Raw genomic sequence first — 12,024 nt, 5'->3', positions numbered from 1 at the left:
AGGCTGCAAGGCCACCACAGCGCCCGCTCGTCCTGGGCCTGGGCACAAAGCCACTCACCTTGGCCAGCCAGCTTCCCTCCCTCACAAACAGGACCATCTACAAATGCTGGGCACAGGAGCGCAAACATCTCTGTCTGAAATACAATTTGTCACCAACTGAACCAACTCTACTTCAAGAAATTAAGTGTTAAAAGGACAAAAGAGAAAAACAAAATTTGTCTCCTTAAATCTTGATTTTTAAAATAAGAGTTAATGTATCCAAATAAGACCCAGACTACAAGGAATGAGGTTGAGGACAGCGTGTGCTGGCCTGGGTGAGAGAGACAATGAGCTTCCCGCAGCATGTCTGAGACCCGGACGGTCCTTCCTCTGGCTTCTGCCAGGACCTCCAGCTCCACTGTTCTCACCACACCTACAGTGGGGGGATCTAGCTAGAGTTCAGGACAGTGGAGCCGTGTGTCCAAGGCCAAGGGGCCAGTTCCTGCAGGAGCTAGGAGGTAACATCAAACTAAGCAAGCAAGCACTTGAAGCACAAGTGTGGGGACTGACACACCATCCTCCTGATTCCCCCTGGGATCCACCCTCCAGACACACCCCACAAAACAGAGCCAAGATTCTTGCGCTGGTCAAAACATCTGTGTCTGTGACAGTAAAGAGCTGACAACTGAAGGCCCCTATGTGGGGACTGGTTCTCTCCTCTACTGTGTGTTCTTAAAGTGGACATGAATATGAGCTTGTCAACACAGAAAGGGACTGTGTTTGCTGCTGGGGCAGGGGGTGCTCAGCAAGCTAGGGGAGAGGGGAGGACCAGAGACCAGAAGGGGGCCAAAGGCGCTCCTGCTCCGTTATTCGCACAGCCCACAGCCTCCCTCCATTGCAGGTACATCCCCTCAGCCCACGCACCAAGACTGGGCCTTTGCAGGAGGGGCCACCTGCCAGCCAAACCTGGATCCGAGGAGGTGCCAATACCTGCTAGCAGATAACAGGGCCACAGGTCTGATGTGCTGCCACCTGGCCCCCCCACCAACTGCGGTCGGTTTACTGATACTAACCAAACTCCTGCTCCACCCAGCACAGACCTAAGCACCTGTGTGGACTAATACATTCTCTCCTCCTCACTATTCGAAGGGGACCCTACTGGTGTTCCCAGTGAGGCTCTGAAAGGTACAGGCACCTGCCTGAGGTCACTGGGAGCAGAAATGCTGGGAGGTGGGCAGTCAGGGGGGTGGCAAGCACGGTGGATCCCAAGACTGAGGGCCAAGAGCCCACCTGGATAAGGGAAGTGTCTGGTGGAGAAGGGGCACACTGTCAGAGAAACCAACAGGCCACACACCTGACCATGCCTGGCCTTTTCAGATATATAATTCTCAGAACAATCTTTTCTGGGTGGGCAATGTTGCAGAAGGAGAAGCTAAGGCTCCAGCCCACAATCACACCAGCAAGGAGCTGGGCCTGGATCCAAACCTGGATGTTCCGCCCAGAAAGCAACTTCTTCCTGCCCACCCCCCACAACAGGGCTGAAGAGTCAGGGAGACCTGGGAGAGAAGCTGCTGTTTCAGTCACTCAGAACTGCTTCATGGAAGCCCTGCCCAGCTCTCTGGAGAGGCTGGCAGGCAGCCTGGGGGTCTCACCTCATCCCGGGGCAAAAACCCACAGAGGAGACACAAGGCTCCTTCGGTGACAAACACCCACAGACCTGTCACCCGACCCTGGGACGGCAGCCAAGGCAGCCAAGACAGGAAGTAGGCGGGAGAAGTACTGCATCCCAGAGAAGTAATCAGGGGGCAGTCGCAGAGCTGAGCCTAGGAGAGACAAGGGGGATGCCAGCTACCGTAGATGACCACATTCAAGGCGAGTCCCTGTCGCGACCGTTTCCCGGCCTCAGGGCGCTCACGGAAGAGAGGGGAACTGATCTGCCTGGAGGCGATGGGGCCCCAGGCCGGGCCTCTCCCCACCGGCCACCTGCATCCATCCCACGTCCCCATCCCCCAACCCAGGAAGACAAACACCTCAGAGGACACGACCCCACCGGGCCCGAGGCCTGCAGCCAGAAGCAGACAGACCGGCGACACGGCCCCACCCGCAGCCCCCGCCCGCGGAGGCCCGAACTCTCGCTCGCACGCCGTCCACCACACCTGCGGGTCGCTGCAGCACCTCCAGGCGGGCTGGACACCCAGACCCTGGGCGCCGCGGGGCTGGCCCGGCCCGGCTGGAGGGCTGGCCGGGGCTCTGCCCAACCCGGGGTCAGGGCTCCACTCGGGGGCCCGCCCGGCCTGGCTGAAGGGCTCGGGGTCGGCCGGGGCGCGGCGCCGCCCCCGTTCCTCACCTCCTTGAGTTGCTCCATCTCGCCGCGGATGGCCTCGTAGTCCACCTCGAGCTCCTCGAACTGCAGCTTGAGCTGGTGTTTCTCCTCGAGCACCGCCAGCCCGTACTCGGCCGCCTGGATCTTCTCACGCGTGGTCTCGGCCAGCTCGTGCGACAGCCGCTTCACCTCGGCGCGCAGCCACTCGGGCTGCGCCTCCATCACCAGCCGCGCGTACTCCTCCTCCTCCGACGGCGCCGACATCGTGGCCGGCGGCCGGCTCGCGCTGCTCCCAGCGAGGCTCAGGCCGGGGTCCCGTCCGCCGCCGTCGCGCCGCCGCCGCCCAGCCCGACGGCGCCCGGGCCGCCGCCGCACAGCCGCAGTGCGCTCGGCGCCGCGCGAAGCACTGTGGGGGCCGTAGTCCCGCCCGCGCCGACTACAAAGCCCGTCATCCCCCGCGCGCTGGGCTCGGCCGTGATTGGTGTGCAGCATGCGCGGGGGCGGCCTCCTTCCACCGCCGTTGCCTCAGTCGCCGCCTCCGCGGGTATTGTGAGGGCCTTCGTCGCGCCCCGGGCCGTCGCAGGGCCGTCATTGGCCCTAGCCTAGGCTGCCGACCTCTCAGCGCCGTCGCTTCCGCCGCCGCCCCCCGAGGTATTGTGGGGGCTGTAGTCCCGCCCTCGCTCCTGCAGTGCCCCGGCTGCCCGGCGGTCTTGCCCGTGGAGATTGGCACCCACTCCCCTGCTGGCTGGGCGACACAGAATGTCTGTCTTCTTCCATTCTTTCTGCAGTGTTTTGTAATTTTCAGCCTACAAGACTTCACCTCCTTGGTTTAATCTTTAAGTGTTTTTTTTTTATGCTGTTGTAAATGGCATTATTTTCTTAATTTCCTTATCTGCTTGTTCATTGTTAGTGTGTAGAAATGCTCCAGAGTTTCTGTGTGTTGGTTTGTTATCCTATAATGTTGCTGAGCTTGTTTATTAGCTTTAACAGCTTCTTTGGGTTTTGGTGTGAAACCTAGGGTTTCTCCATGGAAGATCAGGTCATCTGCAGGTTTACTTTTCCCTGTCCAATTTGGAAACCTTTTATTCCTTTTTCTTGTCTGATTGCTGTGCCTGGGACTCCCACTGCTATGTTGAACAAAAGTGGTGAGAGTGGGCATGAGGAAAGCTTTCAGTCTTTCACCATTGAGTATCATGATCACTGGGTTTTTCTTTTTCTTTTCTTTTTTTTTTTTTTAAGATTTTATTTATTTGACAGAGAGAGAGAGAGAGACAGCCAGCAAGAGAGGGAACACAAGCAGGGGGAGTGGGAGAGGAAGAAGCAGGCTTCCCGCTGAGCAGGGAGCCCGTGCGGCTCGATCCCAGGACCCTGGGATCACGCCCTGAGCCTAAGGCAGACGCTTAACGACTGAGCCACCCAGGCGCCCCTGGGTTTTTCATATATGGCCTTTATCGTATGGAGGAAGCTCCCTTCTGTTCCCAGTCTGTTGAGTGTTTTTATCATAAGGGGTGTTGGACTTTATCACATGGTTTTCTGCATCAGCTGAGAGGATCATGTGGGGGTTTTTCCCCTTTATTCTTTAATGTGGTGTCTTACATTAGTTGATTTTATTTTTTTTTTAAGATTTTATTTATTTGATAAAATGAATTTATGGGACTTCATCAAGATTAAAAGTTTCTGCACATCCAAGGAAACAGTCAGAAAAACTAAGAGGCAGCCCACGGAATGGGAGAATATATTTGCAAATGACACTACAGATAAAGGACTGGTATCCAAGATCTACAAAGAACTTCTCAAACTCAATACACGAGAAACAAATAAACAAATCAAAAAATGGGCAGAAGATATGAACAGACACTTTTCCAATGAAGACATACAAATGGCTAACAGACACATGAAAAAATGTTCAAAATCATTAGCCATCAAGGAAATTCAAATCAAAACCACACTGAGATACCACCTTACGCCAGTTAGAATGGCAAAAATAGACAAGGCAAGAAACAACAATTGTTGGAGAGGATGTGGAGAAAGGGGATCCCTCCTACATTGTTGGTGGGAATGCAAGTTGGTACAGCCACTCTGGAAAACAGTGTGGAGGTCCCTTAAAAAGTTAAAAATTGAGCTACCCTATGATCCAGCCATTGCACTACTGGGTATTTACCCCAAAGATACAGACGTAGTGAAGAGAAGGGCCATATGCACCCCAATGTTCATAGCAGCAATGTCCACAATAGCTAAATCGTGGAAGGAGCCGAGATGCCCTTCAACAGATGACTGGATTAAGAAGTTGTGGTCCATATATACAATGGAATATTACTCAGCTATCAGAAAGAACGAGTTCTCAACATTTGCTACAACATGGACAGCACTGGAGGAGATAATGCTAAGTGAAATAAGTCAAGCAGAGAAAGACAACTATCATATGATTTCTCTCATCTATGGAACATAAGAACTAGAATGATCAGTAGGGGAAGAAAGGGATAAAGAAAGGGGGGTAATCAGAAGGGGGAATGAAACATGAGAGACTATGGACTATGAGAAACAAACTGAGGACTTCAGAGGGGAGGAGGGTGGGGGAATGGGATAAGCTGGGGATGGGTAGTAAGGAGGGCACGTATTGCATGGTGCACTGGGTGTTATACACAACTAATGAATCATCGAGCCTTACATCGGAAACCGGGGATGTACTGTATGGTGACTAACATAATATAATAAAAAATCATTAAAAAAAATAAAAATAAAAAAAAAAAAAAAAAAGATTTTATTTATTTGAGAGAGAGAGAGCATGAGCAGGGGAAGGGGCAGAGGGAAAGGGACAAGCAGGCTCCCTACTGAGCAGTGAGCCCGATGCCCCAGAAAAGTGCCCTCTGGATTAAGACCTGGCTCATCAAATAAAAGCCATCCCATATTTTCTGTTTATATTTCTCGGTTATGTTTCTTCTACCTCTAGTACAATATCGCAAAGAGGAGGCTGGTATGGATACAGCCATCCATCTAATTCAGATCTCGCTGGGTTTCCATGTAGTCACTGAGTGTGTGTTCTTGTGCAATTTTATCACATGTGTATATTCCTCCGTCACATGTCAGAGCAAGATACAGAACATGTCCAGGACTACAATGATCCCTCTGGTTGCCCTTTTACACCCTCACACACCTCCCTAACTCCAACCCCTGGCAACTAGTGTTTTCCATTTCCTTAATTTTGTCATTTCAAGAGTGTCATGTAAATGGAATCATCATTGCATAAGCTTGGATTGGCTTTTTCACTCGTGTACTTCTCCGGATATTCACCCAGGCTGTTGTGGTCCCGTACCTCATTCCTTTATTGCTGAGTAGTATTTCACCGTAAGATGTACCACAGTGTTTTGTTTTGTTTTTTTAGCCGTTAACCTGATGAAAGATATTTTGGGTTGTTTCTTGTTTGAGATTTATACAAATAAAGGTGCTTAGAACATCTGTGTACACATTTTTATGTGAACACAGTTTCTCATTTCTCTAAGATAAATGTCCAGGAATGAAATTATTGAGTCCTGTGGCAACGGCACATTCAGTTTTATAGGAAAAAGACAAATAGCTTTCTTGAAGGAGGTATGAGTGATTGTTTCTCTGCATATTTGCCAGCATTTGTTGCTGCCACTGTTTTTCTATTTTAGCCATTCTGATAGGTGTATGTATGTTCTCCTATTTTTATATATTTTTAGATTAAAAAATTTTAAGTGATCTCTAAACCGAACATGGTCCTTAAACTCACAACCCTGAAATAAAGAGTCACGCGGTCTACCAACTGAGCCAGCCAGGAGCCCTTGTAGTTGTATATCCTTTTAAACCGAAATTCTAAACATGTGCATATTACCAAAAACTGTAACAGCATTTTAAAAAGTAAATTTATGAGGCACCTGGGTGGCTCAGTTGTTAAGATCTGCCTTCAGCTCAGGGTGTGATCCCAGGGTTCTGGGATCAAGCCCACATCAGGCTTCTCGCTGGGAGCTTGCTTCTCTCTCCCACTCCCCCTGCTTGCTCCTTCCTCTCGCTGGCTGCTCTCTCTCTGTCAAATAAATAAATAAAATCTTTAAAAAATAAAAGTAAATTTATGTAGGCAGGCACGTGAGAACAACTGATAAGCGGGATACAATGGATTAATCTAAAATAAGAAGTAGGTCAAAGTATGAAGTCAGAATTCATGTTCAGCTACTGGGTGGCTCAGTCACAAGCGTCTGCCTTCGGCTCAGGGCGTGATCCCGGCATTCTGGGATTGAGGCCCACACTAGGCTCCTCCACTGGGAGCCTGCTTCTCCTCTCCCACTCCCCTGCTTGTGTTCCCTCTCTCACTGGCTGTCTCTCTCTGTCAAATAAATAAATAAAATCGTTAAAAATAATAAAATAAAACATTTGTTGACTCTGTAAGGATATCACCCTCTCATTCTTGATATTGGTAATTTATCTTTTCCTCCTTTTTCCCCCAATCAGTGTGGCCAGAGGTTTTTCAATTTTATTCTCAGAAACCAGTTTTTGGTTTCACTTACATTTTCTATCATTTATGTCTTATCAGTTTCTGCTTTTATTATTTCCTCCCTTCTGCTTATTTCATGCTGAATTTGCTCTTTTATTTCTATTTTTTAAGGAGAAGTGAGTAGGTCATTGACTTGAGTCCCTTCTATTTTTCTCTTACAAGAGTTTGGTAATATAAATTCTCTCTGAGGACTGCTGAAACTGTATTCCTAAAATTTAGCTGTACTGCGGGGTTTTTTCACTCAATTCAAAATATTTTGTGCTTTCCTTTTATTTCTTCCTTGACCCACAGGTTGTTTTTAGAAGTGCATTATTTAGTTTGTAGTATTTTGGTGACTTTCCAGCCATCCTTCTAACATTTATCTCTAATGTAATCCCTGGATCAGAGAACACACTTTGCATGATTTAAGTTATTTTATATTTATTGAAACTTGTTTTATAGCCCAGAATACGGTCGGTCTCTTGGTAAAAGGTCCCGTGCGCTTGAGAAGAAGAGCACAGTTCTGGCGTTGTTGGGGAAGTGCTCACAAATGCCCCTGGGTGGTCATGTGGTTGGTCATGTGGTTGGTCATGTGGTTCACATCTTCTGTGCCCTCCCTGGTGTGTCTGTCTTCCCGCTCTTGGTAGTTCGGACAGGAAGCTGAAACTCCCATTATGATCCTGATTTGTCTCTTTATCTCCTTGCAGACTTCAATCCTGTGTGGTTGTCGTCCAGACCAACTTTAAACCATGCATGCTGTGCTAGAGGTCAGATGGGGATGAATTCTTTCAGTTTTATAGGTCCCAAGAAGGGTTGGTCTGACTTAGTCTTCAAAATACTTTTGCTGGCTTAGAACTGGAGGTTGACAGCCCCAGACTTCTCTGGCTGGGCTTTGAGGACAGTGCTGCGCTTGTCATGTCGTTTCTGGGAGAGGAACTCTGTCATTCTTATCTGCGTCCTTGTGTACATAACACGGTTTTCCTTCCGACAACTTTTCAGATTTTCTGTCACTGATTTGAGCAATCTGATCATGACAGGCCTCTCTCTCTCTCTCTCTCTCTCTCTTTTTTTTCCTGCTTTAGGGGCTGACTGAGCTTCTCTGGGTCCAGATATAATTCTTATATCTGTGTCATTACTATTTTTACTTTTACATTTTTATTAACCCACTTTTTCTCACAGTGGGTCATATTTCCCTGTTCTCTGCATGGCAGACACTGTAAGGCTCACCTTTTGGGCGAGGGTTGTTTTGGTTCCCGCGAAAATTAGTGAGCCTTCTTCCGGCCCCGCTGAGTCACTTAAGCAGTCTGCTCTTCCAGGCTTGCTCTGAAGCGATGTGCTGTGGGGCCAGAGCATTCTATTCCAGGGCTGGTTCTACTGCACCACCAGGAATGCCCTTCCCAGCATCCCGCCCTTTGAGGGAAACATGTCTTCCTCTCTGCCTGGTGGAGCCGAACTTCGGTGACTCGGTGACTCTCTCCGATCACACACCACCCAGAGCTCAGCGCTCCAGGTGACCCTCCATATCTCAGAACTCTCTCCCTCCCCTCCCTGCCTTCTACCTTGTGAGGCCCAGGCATGGGCCGCCTCCCACTCAAGTGGAACAACGAGGGGGCACCCTGATGTCTTCCCAGTGAGCTGCAGTCACTGTCTCCTTCAGACACTGAGACAGCGTCAGAAAGAAATTATCTCCCAGACTCCATCTGTTCTTGTGCTACTCCATCTTGCAAGCAGAAATCATTCTTAAGCACTTAATTTTAATTTAACTTTTAATTTCTACATGACTTTTAAAACTGTTTCCTATTTCTACTTTTTTTAAATATTTATTTATTTATTGACAGAGAGAGAGAGACACAGCCTAGAGAGGGAAAAGTGGGGAGGGAGAGGGAGAAGCAGGCTCCCTCAGAGCAGTGAGCTGGATGCGGGGCTCGATCCCAATGGATCATACCTGAGCCGAAGGCAGATGCTTAATGACTGAGCCACCCAGGTGCCTCTCCTATTTCTACTTTTGAAAGTATTTTATATAGGGACGCCTGGGTGGTTCAGTGTTAGCGCTCGCTCGCTCAGGTTGCACCGAGCCTGTGTAGGGCTCCTGCTCAGCGGGGGAGTCTGCTTCTCCCCCACACACACCCCTCTCTCCAATAAATAAGAATAAAAAAATTAGAATAAAAAATTAGAAGTATTTATATAGAGATCTAGCTTCTAAGTGCAGTTTTACAATTAGGCATGGCTTTAAAACTCCGACAGCTTTAGTATTTTTGGTTAAATGCCTCAAATCAGTGAGGGCAGTGTCCATAGGTTTTGGCAGACCTCAGCATGGGAAATAAATTGTGAGTATTTGTAGGTTGAACAGTTATCTTTCTACAGATTAGCATACCCCATTTTCAGTGTCTATCTCCATAAAAGAATTCTAGGTGAATTCTGCAGTAGTGTGCACCGTCTTTCTGAGACGCATGCTGCCAGCTGCCCTCCTGCCGGCGTGCCGGTAACTGAACGTGTTCCACGTGGTGCGTAATGGCCTGGCCTCACGCGGTGCAGGAGAGTCATACCGCTTTGAGGCCCATCACAAAGCAAGACTCCGTTCTGTATACTTTAAAGTCTGCAATCTACACATTTACTTTTAAGCTAAAATAAAATGTGGTGTTTCTGTGAGGGTTTAATAAGTGCAGCTGGAGTAGGATCCTTTTTGAAGACCACAGACATAATAAGGAAACAAAATAAATCAAAGGCGCAGTCTCTGCTGGACCCTTTGGGGGCAGGTAGTGCAAGCTTGCTCTCTCCGCTCCCCCAATTACCTACTCTGTACATTTTCCCAGTTGTCTTCTCTGTCTAGATTTTGGGGAAGCAGAAGTATGAAACTTTTAATTGGGAAGGAACTCTCCAGAATATTGACAGCAATGATAACTAACCCCAGGGGCCCAAAAATTCGTTCAGATATTGGATATTTGCTTAATAAGAGCTGTTGACAGAACTTACCGGAAAAACAATCCTACGCCGAGTTGGTAGCTTGACTAGTCCTCTGTTACCATCTGAATAGCAGGGTGTTGTAGGTGAGACCTGCAGGACCTCCCCATCCGGGCTGCCCGTCTCCCCAGGTTCAGATGTGAGAACTTGAGGAGTTCAGGCTTTCCCTAACTAGCAATGAAGTAGGGTTTTTCTCATACTTTGCTAAGAGTTAGAGTCATTTGCAACTCAAGTTTTACACTGGACCTGGTTTATTTTTTCCCCTTAGTTCCAACCGGAAAATTCGGTCTTATGGAATCAACAAAAGCTAGGTTGAACGTTATAAATTAAATCTGTGTTAAGCTCTTTCTCAGAGTCACTGAGAAAACAGGTCCAATGTTATAAATACAGCGTGTGAGGCGGTAAATCCCGTGAAGCAAGAGCAATAGCTCCTTCACTTTGCATGTCGCGTGCTGTCCAATGCAGCACCGGGGCTTCACGCCAACCCTCCCCGTCCGCGAGAGCACCCTTCTCTTCACTCCAGTGTCGCGCTGCCTCTTCGACCCTGGTCTGACCCCCTCCCCTACTTTGTTCTCTAAGTTTTGCGCCCAAATTCTTCGGCTCAGTGTGGGCTGTGGTTTAAGATCACCTGTTCAGTCTGCAAACTTAAGAGAGAAAGGTGGTAAATGTGGCATTTGTCTTGTCTATTCGCTTTCGGGTCTAGTGAAATTGATTCTTAATTATGTAACGCTTCAACCCGAGCTTCATCTCTGTCCAACATTTTCTTATGAAAGTCTAAAATTTGTTGTAGTGTGACTTTATTTATTTATTTTTAGTAACAAACCCCCAAACACCTAACCTCCTGCTTTGTTTCTCTCCCTGCTGGGAGATGTCGGGACTAAAATTTTAACTCTTGTGTTAGTAACTGAACCTCAGCCTTTCTCCGTCTGCACTCACGCTGCGATCACCCCCGCGCCACGGTGGCCCACGTCTCCCCTGGGTGCTCCTGTTCCCTCTGTCTCTGTGTTGTGACACTATCCAGGTCCTCTGGTCCCCCTCCTCCTCCTCCTGGGGCCTTCTTCTCTCCGACCTCCTGACTGAAACGAGTCTGGCCCCGCGTCCCCGCCCAAGGCGCTGCGATCCTGTCCGAGCCTCGTGGCCTCGTCATTTCCCAGGCTCTAGTCCTGACTCTGCCTTGGGTCTTCCTCTCGTGGACTGTGGCTGTGCGATCGCTGCCATCTCAGCCCCGTGTGTCCGAGCCAGGATCACGTCTCTCTCTCTGCCCATCCTTGCCCCTCCCCAAACCGAAGCCCCGTGGAAGCAGTCAGGTTTGTGTTTCCCATCAGCTGCCAGTCCTCATTGCTTCTGCTTTGGGACATAGTCTCCTCTGTCCCTTCAGGACCTCACATCTGGCTGGAGTGACACAGCCACCGCCCAAGCCTCCAGAGCCCACACCTCAGATTGCAGATGGTCTCGCAGGCCTCCCCTTCCCCTGCCCTTCCGACAACACGGCCACACTCGCACCTAACAGGGGGCCTCTCGCCCAGAGCAGGCCTGACCTGACTCCTGTCTTCATCCTGTTAAACACAAAATCCTTCTGAGGAAATCGAGGATCCTCTGATCATTCTGCACTTCCTGAATTGGGAAGCTCCAGGGGCTACAGAAAAGGAAAGGTTTTGAAGGCGGGACAAGAAGTCATAAACAAACGAGTAAAAGAGATCATTTCAGGCAAGGTGGCTTCCCTCTGGGGGCTGAAAGGGTCTTATTAGGTGGATTACCTCACCGCGCCGACCAGGAGTTCCAGACCGCCACATTCCTGGGCGGCTGGCCCTGCATAGGGTCGATATGAAGCCCTGGTCTGGGCGGGCAGCACGGGCCACTCCACCTGGGGCCTGCGGTTTCTCCTGCAACTTCATTACCTTCGTCAGGCCGGCTCTGCACCAGCGCGTCCTTACCTCCGGTCTGTCTGGCGGCCGTCGCAGGCGCAGAAGGAAAGCTGTGTCTTCTGAGTGCTTCAGCAGCGCGGGACCACTCCCATGAAGGGACCGAGTCGCAGCTACGTGGGCTTCGACGACCCACAGCCTCGGTTACGACACTCACGTCATCCTCGTGTGCAGAGCAGGTGACACCTCACGGATGGCGTGGCCATGATCCAGTCAGAGTGTCTCCAGTACCAAAGTCGTGTCATGGCGTTTCCGCGTGCCGGGCGTATTCTTCTTCTTTCGGCCTTCCACCCATTTCTCGGCGTCACAACCCCTTTGGCGTGCAGGCCGGCCGGGCTGTGCTTTGTCGC

General features: G+C 49.7%; 1 protein-coding gene across 3 annotated transcripts in view; it reads right to left on the bottom strand.

Moving 5' to 3' along the window:
• Positions 1-2,656, bottom strand: part of BICD2 (BICD cargo adaptor 2) — a 53,250-nt gene extending 50,594 nt beyond the window's left edge. For all 3 annotated transcript variants that reach the window (XM_040620375.1, XM_040620374.1, XM_040620376.1), the window contains exon 1: positions 2,327-2,656. In XM_040620375.1, coding sequence (XP_040476309.1) covers positions 2,327-2,566 — 240 coding nt within the window. In that variant the 5' untranslated portion in view covers positions 2,567-2,656. The remainder of the gene's footprint in view (positions 1-2,326) is intronic.
• Between the last annotated feature and the right edge of the window lie 9,368 nt (positions 2,657-12,024).

This window comes from Ursus maritimus, unplaced genomic scaffold (genome assembly GCF_017311325.1).
Source record: "Ursus maritimus isolate PB19 unplaced genomic scaffold, ASM1731132v1 scaffold_34, whole genome shotgun sequence".
Lineage (NCBI taxonomy): Eukaryota > Metazoa > Chordata > Mammalia > Carnivora > Ursidae > Ursus > Ursus maritimus.
This window is presented reverse-complemented; position numbering and strand designations above follow the sequence as displayed.